Raw genomic sequence first — 19,274 nt, forward strand, 5'->3', positions numbered from 1 at the left:
CGAATTTTTTGATTTTTGATTATGCTGTTGTCGTCATTGGCTCCGATCCGAAGCGCTGTTCTGACAGCGGATCCGCCTCATCAAAGACGATGGGAAGCTTGCTCGGGTCATTCCTGCGCATGATGCCCTCCACGGGACCCAACAACCTCTGGAATCCGTCCTTGCCAAGCGTTGCAACCTTGATCTCCGACGCGCTTACAACAGACGCCGCACGGGGAGCGTCGTTGAGCAGGGCCAGCTCACCGAAGTAGTCGCCCTTCGAGTAACGCTTGACGGGCTTGTCAAAGCCACGCTTGTAAACCTGAGCATCGCCGGACTCCAAAATGTAGAACGACTCGCCCGCGTCACCCTCCTGTATGATGGTCGTGCCGGCGGGGTACTTCTTCGTCTCGAGAGCATCAGCGATCTTGGAGCGTTCGTACGACGTGAGCGAGGAGAGGAGCGGGACTTCCTCGAGGAAGCCTTCGTACATGCGTCTCCGTTGGAACGCGCTGTCCATCAGAATACGGCGGAAGGTGACACGGTCGAGTGCCCACAGGGTCGAGGGCTCGGAGGAGATGACAGTGGCAGCGCGAGGCGCGTTGTACATGAGAGCCAGCTCGCCGAAGGAAGCTCCAGGGCCGGCGCTGCCAACCTTGTGGCCGATGCCCTCAGGGCCAGCCTCGAGCTTGCCGGTGTCGCTGACGTAGTAGTCGAAGTGGCCGGACTCGACCACGTAGAAGTAGTCGCCAACGTCTCCCTGCACGATGACCTTGATGCCCTTGGTCGGGATGGGCTTCTCCTGGAGAGCGCCCAGGACCTGCGTGGTTTGTTCGTCATCGAGGTGCGAGAAGAGGAAGTTGCCGGCCACGGCGTTTCGCAGGCGCTGCTGCTGATCGTCGGTCTTGGGGTGGTAGGGCGGCGACCAGTTCTCGTGCAGAGCAGAGGTGGGGTTGAGCGACTCGGCTGACACGGACGTGCGGCGGCCCATGTTGTAGTTGTTGGGGAAGCTCTGGTTGTCCATTGCGGAGAAGCCGGAGTTGGAGGGGGTCGGGCTGGTGGACATCATGAAGCCGCCCTGGCCGAAGCTGCTGCCGAAGTTGCCAAAGTTGCCAAAGTTGCCAAACGTCGAGCCCGAGTCCTGCTGCACGGCGGTGGGGCCCTGGTCCATGTTGCTGTTGATGGAGCGGGGGAATGACGAAGCGGTGGGCGAGGCCACGAGGTCGTTCTCGTCCTCCTCCTCAACACTCTGCATGCCCAGCGGGGTGCTGGAGCGGGCAGGCGAGGTGCTTCTGAAGGGATTGCTGCCCGGGAAGCTGTTCTCCGCCGTCAGGCCCCCGCCGAGTTTCGCGCGCACGGAGTGCTCCTGGCTCAGCAGGAACTCGGCGCGCTGCGACTCGAGGCGGCGCAGGAAGAAGTTGGCGCAAAACTGCAAGACGTCCTGGGGCTGGTGCTTGAGGACTTCGCGATCGAGCGCGCTGATCTCGTTGGAGTAGTCGGGTGGCAGCGACATTGACGTGGTGGTGTGCGAGGCGGGCTGGTCGACGGGAGGAGAGGGGTCGCTGCTGCTGGGGCCAGGGTTGAGGTGGTGCTTGGGCTTTGACGTAAGGTAACTCAGCTGCGGCCAATGGTCGCGGGGCGCCCGGCGGGCAGAGGCGGCAGGCGGCAGGAGGGATGCTGCGTGGGCTGCGCGATGGAGAAGACGGCCGCTTGGGAGCGAGAGGGCAGAGATGGGGGTGGGAGCAGCGTTTGCAGGGTCAGGTCAGGATGGAAGCGATGGGAGTGGGTGATGGGGGAAGCGGGCGCGCGATGAACAAAAGCAGCGCAAGCCCAGGGCAGCAGCGATCTGAGCGCGAGCCGGGGTGCTGGCTCAGCACGCACGAGGCCCGGGACGCGGTTCTTGAGCGCCGACTGATGCGCGGCTTAGGCGCAATCGCAGAATAATGACACGGCGGCCAGAGCTGTCGCGGCGCGCGGCGAGACGTGAAAGGGGCAGCGTGAGGGCGCTGGGAGCGGCAGGCGCTGGCCTGGGCAGGCAGGGCGCGTGCGGGGGCTGTTGCGCACGCAGCGCCTTCTGCGGCCTTCTGGGTGTCTTCGAGAAGACGCCGGCGAACAACTTTATCACGCCGCCCTCTGCACGACAGAGCGCCGGCGATTCGTGCAGGCCGGGTCTCCTGAGAGGCGAGCAACTGCGCTGCCCCTGTTGCTCCTGAGCCCAAACCTCTCCCGCTAGCTTCCGCTACTCGGGCAGCGCGGTGTCCATAGCTCTCTGCAGCTGCCTCCAGCAGCCCAGCAGCTGCCATCCACGCGCCGCCAGCCCGCCGCCGCCAAACAAGCCGCCTCAGCCCGGCGCCCGGTGACCAGCCCGCCCTGCCGCAGCCAACGAGCGCCCGCCCGCAAGCAAGCACTGACGAGCCGCCACCGATGCTGCTGTGCACGCCCGCGTCTCAGCTGCGCCGAACGCTGTCTTTGTCCTGCGTCGGCGCCTGTCTTGTTGCTGCTGACGCTTGCGGCGACCTCATGTCCAGAGCCTGGCGCGCCGGCGGGTCTCTAGCTTGCGACGAGCCGTGCCAGAGGCCGCCGTCCATGAGATCACCCCGCGCGCCGTTGCCTCCGGCCCCAGGCATGCTCCATGGCTCTCGTCATATGCGTGAGGCATGGGTGCTGCTGCCGCTGCTGCCCGCGCCGCCAGCCATTGACGCAGCCCTGTGGAGGCCCGCCCGCCGCGACGCAGCCTCAACCCAGTTGCCACTCTGGACGACGGTCTCGGTGCAGCGCTGGGCTGTTCCTCGCCCGCCCGCCTGGCGCACGCCTGTCGTGCAGCCAGAGCTGTAGACTGCTAGTCATGCCGGGATGGACGTGATCCACCGTAGCCGACACTGCGGACCCACCGTGATTGGATCCCCCTCCGCACATCCGTCCGCTGCAGCTTTATCGAGAGGCAGATCGCGGTTCAGAGCTCGAGCTTCTGTCTCCACAGGCAAACCTCATGCGGCTGCTCGCAGCCTCTGCCCGTTGCTTCGCGTGAGGGCGGACGTCCGGTATGATCGCGGCCGCCCTGGCTGATGCCGTTTCATACGCCACTGCAGCTCTTCCTTTTCCTGGCACCCAATTTACGTCACTGATGCGAGATCTACACCAGGCTCGTACAGTGACGATGGTGCCCAACCTTGCCGAGCCACTTCGCTTGGTCCTGCGCCAGACAAGGCCGCCGCAGTCGGGCAGTTGAGCTCGCCCTGCGGACGTAAGTAGGGAGCAACAACACGCGTACAGGAACCTCACCTCGCCCAGCAATGTTTCAACACCCAGGCGCACAGACTTTGCCCTGCTGCACGAGGATTCGCCTTTGATCGCCGTTTCAGCAGCTGCCAGATCCCTCTGCTGCCTGTCGATCAGCGGCGACCTGCGTCGCTCCCTGCTCGTTGGCTCATCCACAACACCACTACCCAGATAAGCTTTATCGGCAACGCCGTCCCGAAACCAATCGGGCACGCGATTTCACATGGCCAATCTTCCAACAAGCCCTGTCCCCGTTCGGCTGAGTTCCCAGAGCCCCGGCGCCGGGGAGAGAAGGCCCTTTTCCTCTGCGCCGAATTAATTTAATTCCAGCTTGGCTCGACCATCTTCATGGCTTGCCGAGCACGAGCAAACATGTTGCCACTGGTCACACGAGAAGAAACCCATTATTGCGAGCCTTCTCCGGCCTCCTGACCGCTGCTGTCAAAGCTCAAGCCATCGACAAAAAGGTGGCTATCACCGTACGTCTCAGGTCGTCTAGAGCAGAGACTGTTCCGCACAGACGAAGGTCATGAGGCCTGCATGATGAAGAGACCGGATATGTGAGGACCAAGACTATCCATACACACTAATTTCCGTGCTCTGTGAACTCTAATGCCGCAATGCAAAGTGGTCATATCATCTACCACCAGAATTGGATTGACATCCAAATGCTCTCTGACAAACAATTGTTCCTCCCTTGTTATCATATCGCCACAGATTTTCCTTTTTATCATGATGAATGAGATAGGTTCGCTTGTCCTAAATAACCACAAAGGAGGGGGAGGACCACAATGGAGACCACTCTATTTCAATCCCATTCATTGTCCGAACACTTGTCGGAAAAGCCTTGGTTGGGTCATCGACTTTTGTCATCTTCCAATCCATTATTTGATGCACCATTTTGAATTGCCCACAACACCATTTCATTGCTATTGAGCACCTAGCAAACAAACCATGTCTCCGATGATAAAGAGCAGGAGGGAAGCAGCTCCGGGACTTTCGCAAAATTTCCCATTTCTCCAACCGTGAGAGACGCAAAATCCCCAATACCTAAATCAACGATGCGATTCGCAACCTCTTTCATAACGGCCACCGCCGCCGCCACCTTGGCCCTCGCCGCGCCCCAGACCTATCCCCCACAAATCTACGAGAGCCCAACTCTAGCCAACCTGACCGCCGCACCGAGCAACAACGACACAACGACCCTCATCGACAAGCGCGCGAGTGAAGCGAGCGCGACCTACTGCGAGCACAGCATGCACACGCAGCCGTGCGCCGAGTTCAAGTTCGCCGTCGGCCAGTGCTACGACCTGCCGCCGTACTGGAACGACAAGGTGTCTTCCGTCTTCCCGACGTCCAAGACGGACCGGTGCATCGTGTGGAGCGACGCCTCGTGCGCGGGCAGGTCGCTCACCGTCACCTGGCCGGGCATTAACAAGCTGGCGGACAGGGACATGGACGACCAGGTTAGCAGCATCAAGTGCTTCAAGATCTGGCAGAATTGATGATTTATCCGTATCTAATCCTATATTTCCTCTCATGTTTTTCCTCTCGAGAGATCTATGTAGCTTGACGAAATGTAATGATTTGGCATAAGACAAAATTTCCAGTGACGTGGGTATCTCCTCTCAAGTATGAACCTGGGACAATATAGTCCATGCGGCCTCCACTATTCATCCGCGTCCCCTTGTTTCGCAGCGACGGCCTTCTTATCCAGGCCCTTTCGCTCAAGATACCGAGCATTGATAACATCAACAGACTCCATGCGCTCCTTCTTCATGACTGGGACATACTGCCCCATGAGCCTCGGCGCATCTCCTCCATCAAACAGTCTCGAGCTCCTAATGAAAACATGTCAGCCAATAGTTCAAAGTCCAGAGGAAAGAGGTCGCAGGGAAAAACTCACCTCATACCCTTCCCTTTCTTTTCCACTGGCCCGTCCTCACTGCCGTCTTGTGGGCCCTGAGCCGCCACAAGATCCAGCAGGCTTCCCGCCAACACCTCGTCGATCCTCCTCTTGTGCCACACCTCCCACAAATCGGGGATCACACCGCCATGCCCAAACTTCTCCTCCATGCCGTTGCCCCTGGGCCCCTTGAACGCTCTCTCGTCGCCGACGTAGATCCAATTCATCGCGTCCGGCTGGCTATGCTCAGGATGTCCGTCCTGGATGGCCGGGAAGACGCAATCCCACAGCACGAGCGGCGTGTCGGTGGCCATCTCGTACTTGGGCTTCGTCGGGTTCTTCTGGACGTCGAGCAACTCCTTGACGATAGTCGGCTTCTCCAGGCCCTGGCCGACAAGGAACAGCACGGCGACGAGGTGCCGGACCTGGTGCCACAGGAAGGCCGAGCCATGGACGTTGAAGGTGAAGAGTCCCGGGCCGTTCTCGTCCTCGTTACCATCGCCACCGCCGACGACGATGGCTTGACGGTCCTCGGCCCCCAAGCCGGGGATCTGGAACTGCGGGTTCCGCGCGTACTTGGCGAAGCCGGACCCGCCATTCCAGCGATCGATGGAGGTGTGGAAGATGCGGCGCTCGAAGTTGGTTATCTGCTTGGCCGGGTCGACCTTGCAGAGGTTGCGGAAGTCGTGGAGGCCCTCGAGATAGCCGGCGGCCTCACGCATGGCCGCGATGTCGAGCCAGCCCTCGCGCATGCTCCTCTCCCCGCTCTTATACACGCCGCTGGCGCCAGGCGACGGCGCGAATGCCGGGTTCGTGAAGAAGTACTTGTAGCGGCGCTCCTTGCAGTTGAACCTGGCCGAAAAGCTCTCGCCCGGATTGGGGCACCAGGCCAGCACACGGATGTCAGGAGGAAGTACGTTGTTCAGGACGCGGCAGTAGGGCATCTCATCCTTGACGTCGTCGAATGGCGGCTCGTACTCCTCCTCCGCCTCCTTCGGCGCACCGGCTGCCCCCTCGACGCCTTCCATGGCATCGTTGCTCCCCTCCTGGGCGGCCGCTGTGCCGTCTTCCAGCTTCAATTTCTTCTTGGGGTTTGGCTTCGGCCGGTTGCTGCGCACCCGGATCCCAATGACCTGGCCGAAAGCGCTGACGCCTCTGTCCGTCCGCCCGCACTTGCTGTACTCGCAGCCCTCCCAGTTGATGTCATCCTCCTTCAGCCCAGGCTTCGGCGTCGGCAGAATAAGGCGCGTTTTCTTCAAGGCCCTCCACAACTCCTCCTCGATTGTCGGCAGCGGCGTGGTGTTGTTCGCATGGTGCTCATAGCCGTTGTAATTGCTTCCCAGATACGCAAACTTCAGGGCAATCAGGCGAGTCGTGTACTTGGAGGGATCAAACGGCTTGGGTGCGCCACGAGGCTTCTTCGCAGGGGGCGCCGCCTTCGTAGCGGGCGTCGACGTCGTCGGCTGCTGGGCCGTAGGGCTGGTGTAGGTGGCGTTCTGCTGCGCGAGCTTGTGCTCCAGCTCCGTCACGCGCGCAAGGCGCTGCTCAATCTCGGCGCGACGGGCAACGAACTCGTCGTCGGTCCAGGCTGCGGTGTTCATGGTCGGCGGCGCGGTCATTGCGGCGGCGGGCGCGGCGATCCGCGTCCCTGTAATAATGCGCGTCGTCGCTCGTGCGTAGCAGCCGGTGGAGCTGCTTAACGGGCGCTTGGACGAGAGGCCAGTCGGGGTCTGGACGAAGCGTGACAGGGCGCGCTTCATGCTCCTCGCGCAGGGCTGAGGGGAGAAATTGGCAATGCAAAGAAAAAAATCGGGATGCAATGACGCGCTCGGTTGGATCTCGGATCTTCTGCAGGTGCCGGGCAGGGGGTTTCATTCGCCATTGTTGCTTCCGCATCCGCTTCGAGGAACATTAACTACTTCGAATGCCAATACGCCCAGTTCGTATTCAAGTAATGAGTGATCACCGTGAGAAGCTGCTTAGGTCTTCTACAAACGCCGCTTGGCTACAGCATCTCCTTGCCCTTGCAGGACGTTAAAGATAAGACGAAGCTAGCTGGACTTCCATCTTATTTCTTTGCGCACGGTTGCTTGGCCCCGGCGCGTTGGATCTCAGCCCTGTCAGGGTCTTGTTCCCTGTGGCCTTGCAACAGCTCCATTCTCATCTGGGAACGTAAGCCCGTCTCCCTCTCGTTGGATCCGGCCCTGGTTTCGAACCGTGGACTCACCAGTGCCGAAACGCTGTGGCGGAAGCCCGCTATCCGCGGAGTCGGGATGGTGTTTGAAGATCGACTTTGGTCTGAAAATTGCATCGCTTCTGAAACCTCGTGCCGCATTCCCCCTGTCTCGCCAGCGATATCGGCAAGGGCTTAGGGAAGCGACGACTTGGACATGCGATTCTGGCCTTGAAACATCCTCGTTCGAATTGTTACTTGGTGGCGAAGCCGAGGCGGAAAGGCTGATTGTGGCACTTGCATGGAAGAACACGGAATGTTCCTGTTGCTCGCCACACCATACCTTTGACAAAACACGGCCGACGGTTGAAACGGGACTCTTGCCATGGCCCATTGAGCAATTGCCCATGATACTTTGTTAGAAAGGGACCAAAAGTCTTGACGACAGTCGTAGTGCCATTGCTTAAGATTTTGGCTCGTATAAGCATGCCTTCGTACCACGCCATACTTCTTCAAGTATCTGGCGTTTCGGAAGAAGGTGCTGTCCGTCAAGTCAGCCAAACATCACCGTGCCATAGAGCGCTAGCGCCGTCCCGGGTCAGAAAAGAGAATCCCACATACCGGAAACACGACTACCGTGTCGTCCTCTCCCTCCACCACAATGGACAAGTAAAACCTGACCTCGAATCCTTTGAACGCCTCATGGATGAAAATATCTTGTATCGACGCTGTCGGAATGAACCTTGTCGTCGCGGTCGAAAGGTATGTCGGTGACGAGCTGGACGTCTGCACGCCGAGACCTCTCAATACGAGCATCGATTCCTCTGCAATTACGAAGGACGTAACGGAGCGATTAGCACACCGCACTATTTCCCTTCCCACCCCTCGGCGTCCACTGTTTGCGAAAACATACCAGTATACCCTCTCCTCACAACTCCCCACAGCCCAACCGCACCGCCAGCGGCCAGCGCCCTCCAATCCATCCGGTCCGCCGCCCAGGCAACCAAGATTCCGACACGGTTCGTCAGCAACGCCCTCTCCCAACCGTCTTTATCTTCACCGCCGCCAGTGCCATCATAATCGTCCAGCGGGAAGAAGCTCCGCCACTTGGTCCAGAAGAGCGCGAGGATGAGGACGCCGAGGCCGAGGCGGACGGCGTGCGACGAGTACAGCAGCGCCTTCTTGGGCACCGTGTCGGCGGCCGGCCGGGTGGAGACGGTGAAGCAGACTGTGGTCGACGTCGGGCGCGAGACGTGGAGCTTGGGCGGGGCGCTGTTGGTGAGGAGGATCATAGCTATTCTCCTTCCTTTTCCCTTTCGTGCCTCTGGAGCGTCGAAGTGGCTGGAAGCGATGCGGCCTTGCAGAGGTAGAGATTGTTGGAGTAAATGCCAAGGTAGTAGGGTGCAGGAGCTCTCTGCCGTCGAGGATCAACGCGCAACAGCTCTCAGCCCTACGGAGGCAGCTCCACATCCAGCTTGCACCAGCGATCCCTGCCCGTTTTTCCTGCGTGAGTGACGTCCGAGCTTGCGAAGCTACCGTCGCAACCGCAAGCTGCGAACCTCAAAACAAAAACAACCACCACCCACATCTCCATCCATCTCTTTTTTGCGAAACCAAAGGCTCGAACGAACGAAACCATCCCACCGTCCCCCAGGATGGCCTCCCCGTCGCCCACCCGCGAGCGGGAGGAGCAAGACCGTTCCCGCAACCGTTCCCGCTCACCCCGCCGCGACCGCGACCGCCCCCGCAAGGCCGGTGGAGGAGGAGGCGGTTTCCGCTGGAAGGAGAAGCCTTCGCGCGCCGTATTCGAAGAGGAGCGCGAACGCGGCGGCGGCAGCGACGACAAGCTGCAGCGCGGATACCGAGCCAACCGCAGCCCGCCGCGGCGCCGCCCCGATGACGATGACCGGGACAACAACAGCCGGGATCGCGATAGGGACTACCGCCGCCGCAGCAGGAGCCCGCGCGATCGCGAGAGGAAGGAGCGCAGGCGCGACGAGAGAAGGCGCGACGAGGAAGACGACAGGCTAGGCGTGGCGAACAAGTTCGGCGGCGAAGGGGCTGCCGCTGGTGGCCCGCGCAAGGATGGCAAGGCGGCGAAGAAGCCTCAGCCGAAGGTTGCGCCTTCACAGGAGCCCATGATCATTGTCACAGTCAACGATCGGCTGGGTACCAAGGCTCAGATACCTTGCCTGGCTTCTGATCCAATCAGTACGTAATCCCTAGGGGTCGTGACTGACCGACGGGTTTCAATTGTTAACATGCATGTTTCAGAGCTGTTCAAGGCCCAAGTTGCCGCACGCATCGGTCGTCAGCCCCATGAAATTATGTTGAAGAGGCAAGGAGAGCGCCCATTCAAGGACCAGCTGACTCTGGAAGACTACGGTGTCAGCAATGGAGTGCAGCTCGATCTGTGAGTCCCCAGCCAAAGCGTTTCTTGATCTATCGTTTACTGACGTTCTCAAACAGTGAGCTCGATACTGGAGACTAAAAGATTCTGCCACACTTGCAAAAGAGCTCAACCTTTCTCAAACATTCCCCACCAAAGACATTGCAGCCTACTGACGCGGATGGGTTATTGGAGTCTACGTCTGGACAGGTCTAAACCCTTTATTTTCATCCAGACATTTGGTTCAGCTACACATGTAGGCAGAGCGAGATGTCTTTTTTGAGGCATGGAAGGATCAACTCTTGTGCAACCCACTGTGCCGACACATGCAAGTTGGTTTTGATCATCGTCTCTGATATTGGGGTTCTGCTAGCCAGACTCATGAAGGGGCATCTCATCCTGATACCCAGGAGTCCATAACGATGTACATGAATTAGTGAATTTTGAATGAAGAGCAGAGATTAGGGTGGCCATTCGGAAAAGCAATTGGGAAAGAGGCCTACAGTAGAATTGTTGGAGGACATCAACAATGCGAGCCCGCTCTGAACACCTCTTGCAAGTGACCCCGTTACTGCAATGAAATAAACACAATGGAATAAGAAGGTGGGTCTGCCACAGGGAACCCGTATTTCACCACAAGCGGGTCATCTGTCATGACACCCTGTGGTCGTAGGATACTCGATCCAGATGCAGTCGCATCTTCCGGAAACACAAGGACCATCTTGGAGCGAGGCGACCTACATGGTCCTATATAGAAGTCTGAACACAGTGTTAGCCGCATTCGTATAACTGTCCAGTACCGAGTCGGCTCCTTGAAGCTTCAAGGAGGGTATAATACCAACGTGAGAAGCGAAACCATTCACCTGAATGCGTACTTCGCGGTTCCAAAGAATGGTGATACTTCAACGCATAGATAATAGCCCCTTCAAAGTCGATGCGAGCCGACGTTGCACGGGGAACCCACTCACAAGGCTTCACTCCTTAATGCGAGTAGGTTCCCGTATCGTGCTAAGAGGACATGTGTATTGTGCCGCTCCTCGTATCCCATTGTCGTCATTTTCCCCAGATATTCGACATCATGTGTAGTCAGTTGTTTGGTTTTGTTGTTCAATGACAGGACACGGGCCGCAAAGTCGCGGGCAGCCAAGACACAATCCTTGATGGCCAGGCGTCGATCCAGGTTAGTTTCATCCATACTCTTCGTGAGGCGGGCCCTCGAATTCCTGTAGGCCTTCTTGCGCTTCTTCAGGACGGACTTGGTATCGGCCGTTTGCTGTACCGGTTGTGCATTGTGTTGCTGGGATTTCTTTGACTTCTTCTTTGGTTGACTCAATGGAGTTTGGGGCTCGAGCTTGATATGAACATTGGCGTCTTGATAAAATCGGTTGACAAAGTCATCACACGACGAACCACTGCCAGGTATCGTGAAGAGACCCCCTTGTGTCATCCTGTACCTGATAGGCGGGCCGTGGTTGGTCATCGTCAGCGTTGAACCCGCCGGGTTGTTGTAGACAGGCTTTTGTACGCGAGGTTCGGAGTCGGCCATCTGCATGACCATATCGACGATATCATGGCCTTGAGGATCATTGCGTTCGTCATCAAGAGCGCATAGAGCCTTACGCTTCAACCTGTCGATATGGTCGCGGCGATGACCTTTGAGTACAAGCTCATGCACAAATTCCTGGATCAAAACGTCCAAAACGTCAACACCGTTGTCCTGAGCCCTGGCCATCCGCATCCTGGTAAACGGATGAGAGCGATGACCCTCGTCCGGACCTAGGACTGTCGGAACAGGGAGAGTGTAGTCATCGCCTTTGGGAATCTTGTCAAGCTCAATGTGCTCAGGCAGGTACCTGTGCTTCAACCAGGTGGTCTGATAGTTGTACTCGTAATACTTGTATGCGTCAATTGGATTTCCCCAAAGGGCATACGCAACGAGCTTGCGGTCAGAAGCCTTGACATGCATGCCACACTGGATTTGGTAGCAGAAGCCGTCGACGATCCGATCGATCTCTTGCAGAATGTCATGACGATACGGCACTCCCTCAAAGAACTGAACCAGCTCCTCGTCGTAGGTGAGGTCCAACCTCGCAGGGATATAGGTCTGGGGAATTGTGAAGAGTTGCACGTGTGGAAGGTAACCGTCAATGTAGCGTGCAGGCTTCGTGTAGCCCTTGAGGAAGAACTTGTATGCATCGAGCGGACGGAACGAGTTGAACTTCTCCGCCCACTCGGGCGAATAATGGTAAAGCTCTGGATTGTTTCGAAGCAGCTGATCGATCTCGTGCAAGAAGTGGACGCTGATATGACGGAGCGAGAGGTACTCGAAGAGGTCTTGATCATCGCAATGGAAGAGGCATTGGAAGAGCCGGGCCTAATGACTCGTCACGTTAGCTCTTCAACAAATCTCAAGAGCGAAGGTCAGGACATACGGGACGGTCAGGTAGGGGCTTCTGATTAAGCATGCTGCTTGACGATAGCGTAGCCCCCGGCTGCCTTGGTGAGTCGTCCTTGGAGCATGTTCGATGACCCTGTGGCTTGCGCGCGCCTAGCAGCTCACCGTTGCTTCCGCTGACAACGCGGCGTGCAGGCTCGAGCGTAGCTGCTACGATCTCACCTGGCTCCTGCAACTTTAGGAGTCGGCTCGGGTGGAAAAAGCTGCCCATGGCATCAAGGATGATACACTCAAGGCACAAGAAATGGGGGCACAAGGTAGTGACAGTGAGAAAGGTCGAGAGAACAGAGAGAAGACGTAGGGAATTGGGTTGTCGTGAGCGAAAGAGCGAGCAACTAGAAGAGAAGGCGCCACTGGACCCTGAAAGGCAAGCATCGGCAACAGGAAACGGAAGGAGCGCCTTGCTGGACGGGTCGGCTGCTCATGGAAGGCGCATAATGGAGGACACCGGGCACGTGAGCTATGAGGATACTGCGAACAATCCTTTCATGGGCAGCTGGAGCACACCGGAAGCAAAAATGTGTTTTCCTAACAAGAAGCCCATATCTACAAGTCCCAAAACGCCGCACCGCTGTCCACAGGATATTTAGTCTGACAAAGTAACACTACACAGCCTTTTAGCGCTCGAGAATTAGAAAACACTGATGAAGTTTCCAATCCTCTCCTTCTGGTTCTGCGCAATGCACTCCGCTATCCAAGTGATGTTGCGGATCTCCTACACAAATGTTAGCTTCTATTCGCCACGCACGGCGGAAGTGGACATGTACCTGTTCCTTGAGCTTCACCCAGGCGTACACGACAGAGTGAGTAAATTGCCTCGTGAAAGCCAGCTTAGAGATCTCCATCTCCTTCTGGTAGAAGAGGTCCTCCAGACTGCGGCCCTCGGACGCGGAACCGCCAGACATGTTGCCCACGCCTGACCCGCCACCGCTCAAGCCAGTCTGGTCAAAGAAAGTCTTGTAATCCGAGATGCCTTCAACGGCAATTCTCACGCCCTCGACATCGTCCGCACGGGAGAGCATCAGAGTACCCTCCGGGTATAGGCGCCCAAAGCTGGGGTACAGCTTCTTCCTGTCTGCCTTGGACAAATCGGTGCCGAACGAGTTCAGCGTGATGTTGATGGCTCGCCTATCAGCCTCGAACTCCAACACCTCGCTCATGACCTCGGCCGTGGGAGTGCCGGCGATCTCCTCGTGGGTGTTCACCCAGTTGTGGAAGTCCTCCAGGTAGTTCTTGTACAGTGTGTTGCGGATGATTTCGATGTTCAGCTCATCGAGGTCCTGGTGGCTCAGCGAGCCCTTGAAGTAAGCTGCCAGTGGCGTCTCAATGAGCACGGAGTTGTACAACTCCTCAATGTTCGTGGCAACGCAAAGCACAGGCATGGTCTCGAACCAACCGAGCGGGTGGCACCTATCCAGCAATTCCCTGGTGTCGCGCTCGTGTAGGGTGCCGGTGATGAGCAACGCAACGTTGTCGATCATGTATCCGTAAGTCAGGTAGTCCATGAACTTGGACAACGAGCCGGTGCCGTTGGCCTGGATGTAGCGGAACTCGGAGACGAGCTTCTCGGTGGTCTTGGTTGCGAGCGCGGAGGTGGAGGGGTTGGGAGGCAGAGAAGCGAGGAAATCGCCATATGCGGGCGAGAGCTGAAGCTTCACATCTACGATGGATCAGAAGGTTGCGGTGGAGCCTTTTGGGGGTTGCAAGTACCGTCGATGGTCTCGCACTGGGTCAGGTTGTTGTAATTCTGGCTGGTCAACAGCTGGTTGCGGTATCCGCGCACGATACCCTCGATGTAGCTGCGCTTCTGTCAGTGTCGTCATCTGAGGCACAGAAGCAGATAGAGTACCCATTCGTGACGTTGTAGAATAGACCCTCCATGTTGCTGATCGTCTGCGAGGAACAAGGTGATGGACCTGCAAGCTGTTGTCGTCAATGCCGGGGAGCTGCGCCAGCAGCCCGAGCCCGAGCTCGCGGCGCCGGATCAACCAATTGTCCCGAGATGCGGTCATGCGCATCCAGAAGTACGGACCAACCACATGTGATCCGCATCTGTAGCGAGTGTTACTTTTGTTACCAATGTCCTGAACGTTTAGAAATTTTCCTTGAAGTTTTATTAGAGCTTGGGAAACTGTAGCCCACCCGAGTCTCCTCTTCATGTCTTCAGTCTGTCAACAGCAATTGCTCCGACTATTGCGATATTAGACGAGACGACAATGTTAGCGTTGAAGAACAACCAAACCATCAATTCGTCTTACGACCAAAGTTCCTTGCCGACTTTTATGCGCGTCATCCATCACTTATGATGCATGCTTTGTGATCGCAGAGGACCGACCAAGCGAGCGGATCCCCGGACCCTGCACTGCTTATCTCTTATCGCATCGTGAACCATCACTCCGCAACACTGCTCTCCACGACGCCTGCGCTTTCTCCGCTCAGTACCCTCAGCATGGAGTCCGACGTGCCAACAGTCACTATTCTTCTCCTCGGTGATGCAGAGGTTGGTAAGTCGACATTCCTCTCGTACGTTATCCACGCCACTTCTTCGACCCCGTGTGCGCCGTAACTGACCGCCGTGCTTGCGCGCAACACCAACAGACGGCTGACGATGGGCCGCAATGTCTCCGCCGAGCAATCGCCCGACGCTGCGCCTCCTCCCTACTCCCTCCCAGTCCTCCACGACCTTGACCAACCGTTTGCCTTCAACATTCGTCTCTACGCAAAACACTACCGCTATGAGTTCTTCGATACGGCGTCGCCGACCAATTACACCCTTCTCGAGCCCGACTTCATAATCCTTGCGTACGACATTTCGCGCCGCGATACTCTGAATTCACTCAAAGTGCACTGGGCACCGATGGTCAACGAAACGTACAACATAGGCGAGGAAATCCCGGTCATGGTTCTGGGGTTGAAGCGGGACTTGAGAAGGGAGTGGACAGAAGAAGAGAAGACGAGAGAGGGTTCGGACGGGAAGGGCGCCAGCGTCATGCCTCACGAGGGCCTTGGTATCGCGCAAATGATGCGTGTGGATAGGTACGCCGAGTGCAGTGCGGAGACAGGAGAGTTGTGCACGCAGGTCCTGGAAGACATTGCCAAAACGGCAGCGAAGACCACGACAGAAAATGGTGGACTGAGTGCTGGCGGATGCACGGTTATGTAGGTATGAAACTTGCTTGGAGACATGGGTATGTTTGGCGTACCTTTGGATTCAGAGACGAGGCCGCGTCCGTCTGGTGGTACGTTCTTGGATTTTTAAGTGCAGGTATGTTGTATTCCCTCATTATCCCTTTTCATGTTTGCGCTTGCTTTGTATCAAGAGAGGGCCAAGGCCTTTGGTCTCATCTTCCACAGCATATACCTCATAATTCGTTGAACACTACAGAGATAATGTCATCGTACTTCAATTTTACAGCTTCGCGGCCCCGAAAGAAGGACTGTGCTGTACTCCTTCATGTGATTTGGTGAGAACTCTAATTGAAAGCCGGACGCAAGCTTGAACCCGGTGAACTAGCAAAAGGTAGGACTAACACCCCCCAGATCCCGCATGTAAGCAGTCCTCTGCCGCTGTTTGCTTAGCAGGTCCAATACAAGCGCCTTCCGAAAGAATCATGAACTCGATGTTCGCACTATCCAGACCTACTTTTTTCTGTCTCATTTCCTTCTCAGCTACATGAAAACCTGCACGACATCAAAAAAAAAAAAAAATCGATCCAGCGATCCAGAACAATAGTTCATCTGACACAATGGCGTCTATCCCTGCGAGAAAAGGAAGCGGGCAGTAAGATCTATTCCGGATGCGATGAAGCGTCAGCTCCGGTAGCTCCACGTTGGCTCCTGCGCGGGGTAGCTTATGGACTACCTAGCTTCATAAGCCAACCTCCTTCCTATGCTCTCCATGAAGATCCCTTTAGCCGCCAGGCATCGATCAAGGCTCCACTTTTACATCACCGCTCGCCACTACATCTAAACTACGCAATATACAAAGGAAAGAGCCCTGCTCCCACTGCCACCCCTGTCAAGCCGCCAACCCTTGCACACTACACCTCAAATCGACAATCTCCAAGCCAGCCAGTCAGCCAGCCACCAGCAACAATGGCCGAAGCCAACCCCACACAACAACAACCCCATCCGCTCACCACAACCGCCGCCTCGACCGGCCGCGCCCCCATCACGGCCGCCGCAACCGCCTTCCTCGAGAGCTACGCGCGCGCGATGCACCTCGCCGACCCCAGCAACACCGGCACATCCAAAAACCTCGGCGTCGTCGCCGCCGCGCTGGCCGCGCACTACGGCACCGGCTGCACCGCCTACAGCCTGACGCACCACGTCTCGCTCCCGTCGGCCGAGGCGTGGCTGCCGGGCATCGCCGAGCACCTCGCGCGCTTCGAGCGGGCCGGGCTGGGCTGCGACATCCGCCTCGCGCGGCACCGCGTCGAGCCGGTGAGCGAGGGCAGCGCGCTGTGCTGGCTCACGTGGCGCATCCGGCCGCCGCCGTCGCGCGAGGGCGGGGCGGGGCGGGAGGGGTGGGAGTGGGAGAACGTGTATGCGTACCGGAGGGCGCCGCCGGGAGGGGGCCCGGAGGAGGGCGCGACGAGGATCGGTGCTGCCGAGGGTGCTGGTGCCGAGGGGTGGGAGAAGCCCGAGGGGTGGTGGGAGTTCATCGTGAGCGATAACGAGCTGTCGAGCCTTTTGGCGAGGGTGCCGGATTTCATGACGCTTTGAGGGCGGGGAAGCAAGCGGATGGGAAGTAATGTGTGAGTCTTTATTTCTTTGCGACAACAAGGTTCTATATCTCTTTCTTTCGTCTTTTCGGGACGCTACATGTGGGAGGAAATGACCGTGACGCCGAGGTGGTGCAATGTGTAGGTACATACGGATGGATGCAGTTATCGTGGGTATATCGTGGGGGTGGGGGAACAAAACTTCTTGTGCGAAAAAATTGGATTGTGCCGCTCATCATGCGCGGACGATTTTACCGGCTTTCCTTGCCTTCTCCACCTCCAGCGCTCGCTCGACCTTGGCTTCCGCCCTGCGCAGGTTCTCGTCCTCATTGGAATCGACCGCCTGCCTCTCGGCCAGCTCGGCCTCGCAGCTCCAGCACATGCACGGGTCGTAGTCCTGGCCGAACTCCTGCTTGTACAGCTTCTCGGCCTTGGCGAAGCCGCCCGTCACGGCGGCGTACTTGGCCATGCCGTCGTCGTAGTTGATGAAGCGGCCGGCGATCTCGGTCGTGGACACGGCGTAGCGCACCGGCGAGCACTGGTGCGTGCGCCAGACCAGCTCGATGGCGCTCGTCGGCAGCAGCTCGCCCGAGTTGGGGTGCAGCTTGCGCAGCTGCAGGAACTGGCGGTACCGCGCGATGGCGCGCGCGAGGGTGAAGGCCGGGTGCGGGCTGCGCAGCCAGCCGGCCTGGCTCATCTTGTCCCAGAAGTTCTCCTGGCTCTGCACCACCGGCTTGAGCGTCTTGATGGCGAAGTTCCACATGGCGTAGTCGCGCATCAGCTGCGAGAAGTCGCTTGGGCGGGCGTCGAGCTCTTTCGTGTTGAACTTCTTGGCGCCGGGAAGCTGGGACAGGGCGAAGCGTTGGAGGTACATGCGCGAGAGACGGTCGTGGGCGCTGACGTCGGTCAAGTGCTCGTAGAGGTCTGCATCGAGGCCGGTCTTCTCGTGGAAATAGTGCTTGGCTTCTTGGGGCAGACGGTAGGTGCTGTCATAGGGATCGATGAGGGCGTGCAGCAAGTCCCAGGGGAACTCCATGGCGGATACGTCCCACTCCTTCATTGAGTCCTGGCACATGTTCCTATAGTGGTCGGGCGAAAACAGCTGGGTTATCCAAATCATGAGCACATCAAGCGGAGGGAACGTTTTCGGCGTCATCTCTGGCTTGCTTTTGCCTTCGTTCGTTTCACGCAGGATCTCAGGGAGCACGTCCCACCACTTCTTATATCGAATGACAGCAAGGGAAACGAAAGTCTCCCACTTGGCACGAGACAGCTGGCTTCTCTTCTCGCTGTTGACCATGGCCAAGGCAAAATGCTTGCTAAGACCAAGCGCGCGGGTGAGCTTCTTGGAACTCAAACATTTTGCCTTCATGAGCGAAAAGGACTCAAGCAGTTGCAGGTGGACGGCGCATTCCGACACCCACGGCAGGGCCTTCTCCGCGTCTGCTGCACCAGATTCCAGGCGGCCAAGCGGGACGAAAAGGGATGCGGGGAGGATGTCGTCTTCAGTTACACGGACGCTTGACAGCGCGCTGGCAGGAGTGGGGAAGAGGCCAAAACACGTGCAGCCAGCGTCATCCTCGGTACTGCGGGTTGGTCAGTCGACAGTCGGCGGGCAAGGGCTGAGGAAGATTGCGTACGGAGAGGCGAGGTGGGCGCCGTGCTTGGGCATTTCAGGTGGTATGCTCGGCCGGTCAATGGGCAGTGGGTTTAATAGCAAAGGCTCGTATTGGGCAAGGGTGGTGGCAGGGCTGGAGTATGTCTGGCAGCTTTGGGTGCGGCTCTTTTCTTACTCGTGGAGAGGACGAGAGGCCGTCAGGTAGGTTGCGGCGGGGGCACACGGCGACCTAAATGAGCCGGCGCGCCCCGCGCGCCATGGCAAGGCATGATCAGCCTGTGTCGGCACCGAAGCGGCCCCAGTGGCTGAGCAGGTGATCGACCAGCGCTGCCCAGTACGAGCTGCGGGCTGTTGGGAGCCAAACTTGGAGCCGCCAGCATGGCTGAGTAAGTGACAGGAAAAGCGAGTCGAAGCAGCGCCGCAATGCCAAAGGCGCGACGTTGCACGCGGTCCAGACGACGAGTTGGGAGGGTCGCACAGTCGTGGAACGGCGCGGCTGAGTGGGTCCAAACTTAGGCAGGGCAGGCCGCCGCACCCGGCCTCGTCCAAGCCATGCTTCAGCCAACACCATCACTGCAACTTGGCCAAATCATCGCCAGCTGGCCTGGCCTTCTTCTGCTGGCTGCACATCCAACACTGGCCCGTTTCACAATAACGTCTTGCCCATTTTCTCATGTCTACGCCCCAGCACTCACGTGCTTGACTCCCCCACAGAAACAGATCAAGACTTTCTCGCGCAGACTTGGCCCGA

At 57.9% G+C, this 19,274-nt stretch overlaps 9 protein-coding genes across 9 annotated transcripts; 4 read left to right on the forward strand and 5 right to left on the reverse strand.

The window, feature by feature from the left end:
• Window positions 1–19: 19 nt before the first annotated feature.
• On the reverse strand, window positions 20–1,492 carry SLS55_005210 (uncharacterized protein; the record flags this gene model as incomplete). The annotated part of the gene is made up of 1 exon (XM_066776660.1): window positions 20–1,492. One exon carries the CDS (start codon window positions 1,490–1,492, stop codon window positions 20–22), a length of 1,473 nt encoding a protein of 490 aa, XP_066632502.1.
• A 2,827-nt stretch (window positions 1,493–4,319) lies between these two features.
• Window positions 4,320–4,763, forward strand: SLS55_005211 (uncharacterized protein; the record flags this gene model as incomplete). The annotated part of the gene is made up of 1 exon (XM_066776661.1): window positions 4,320–4,763. One exon carries the CDS (start codon window positions 4,320–4,322, stop codon window positions 4,761–4,763), a length of 444 nt encoding a protein of 147 aa, XP_066632503.1.
• A 164-nt stretch (window positions 4,764–4,927) lies between these two features.
• DEG1 (pseudouridine synthase deg1) lies at window positions 4,928–6,783 on the reverse strand (the record flags this gene model as incomplete). Its single annotated transcript, XM_066776662.1, has 2 exons — window positions 4,928–5,099; window positions 5,165–6,783. The coding sequence occupies 2 exons, from the start codon at window positions 6,781–6,783 to the stop codon at window positions 4,928–4,930; spliced, it is 1,791 nt and encodes a 596-aa protein (XP_066632504.1).
• A 1,939-nt stretch (window positions 6,784–8,722) lies between these two features.
• SLS55_005213 (uncharacterized protein) lies at window positions 8,723–9,556 on the forward strand (the record flags this gene model as incomplete). Its single annotated transcript, XM_066776663.1, has 2 exons — window positions 8,723–8,730; window positions 8,992–9,556. The coding sequence occupies 2 exons, from the start codon at window positions 8,723–8,725 to the stop codon at window positions 9,554–9,556; spliced, it is 573 nt and encodes a 190-aa protein (XP_066632505.1).
• Window positions 9,557–10,690: 1,134 nt separating this feature from the next.
• SLS55_005214 (uncharacterized protein) lies at window positions 10,691–12,191 on the reverse strand (the record flags this gene model as incomplete). Its single annotated transcript, XM_066776664.1, has 2 exons — window positions 10,691–12,100; window positions 12,159–12,191. 2 exons carry the CDS (start codon window positions 12,189–12,191, stop codon window positions 10,691–10,693), a joined length of 1,443 nt encoding a protein of 480 aa, XP_066632506.1.
• Window positions 12,192–12,812: 621 nt separating this feature from the next.
• Window positions 12,813–14,062, reverse strand: VMA6 (H(+)-transporting V0 sector ATPase subunit d; the record flags this gene model as incomplete). Its single annotated transcript, XM_066776665.1, has 4 exons — window positions 12,813–12,896; window positions 12,949–13,841; window positions 13,892–13,980; window positions 14,031–14,062. 4 exons carry the CDS (start codon window positions 14,060–14,062, stop codon window positions 12,813–12,815), a joined length of 1,098 nt encoding a protein of 365 aa, XP_066632507.1.
• A 568-nt stretch (window positions 14,063–14,630) lies between these two features.
• On the forward strand, window positions 14,631–15,344 carry SLS55_005216 (uncharacterized protein; the record flags this gene model as incomplete). The annotated part of the gene is made up of 2 exons (XM_066776666.1): window positions 14,631–14,704; window positions 14,780–15,344. 2 exons carry the CDS (start codon window positions 14,631–14,633, stop codon window positions 15,342–15,344), a joined length of 639 nt encoding a protein of 212 aa, XP_066632508.1.
• A 932-nt stretch (window positions 15,345–16,276) lies between these two features.
• Window positions 16,277–16,906, forward strand: SLS55_005217 (uncharacterized protein; the record flags this gene model as incomplete). The annotated part of the gene is made up of 1 exon (XM_066776667.1): window positions 16,277–16,906. The coding sequence occupies one exon, from the start codon at window positions 16,277–16,279 to the stop codon at window positions 16,904–16,906; it is 630 nt and encodes a 209-aa protein (XP_066632509.1).
• Window positions 16,907–17,140: 234 nt separating this feature from the next.
• On the reverse strand, window positions 17,141–18,577 carry SLS55_005218 (uncharacterized protein; the record flags this gene model as incomplete). The annotated part of the gene is made up of 2 exons (XM_066776668.1): window positions 17,141–18,491; window positions 18,546–18,577. The coding sequence occupies 2 exons, from the start codon at window positions 18,575–18,577 to the stop codon at window positions 17,141–17,143; spliced, it is 1,383 nt and encodes a 460-aa protein (XP_066632510.1).
• Window positions 18,578–19,274: the final 697 nt, after the last annotated feature.

The sequence above is a fragment of the Diplodia seriata genome, assembly GCF_021436955.1.
Source record: "Diplodia seriata strain FDS-637 chromosome Unknown scaffold_5, whole genome shotgun sequence".
NCBI lineage: Eukaryota > Fungi > Ascomycota > Dothideomycetes > Botryosphaeriales > Botryosphaeriaceae > Diplodia > Diplodia seriata.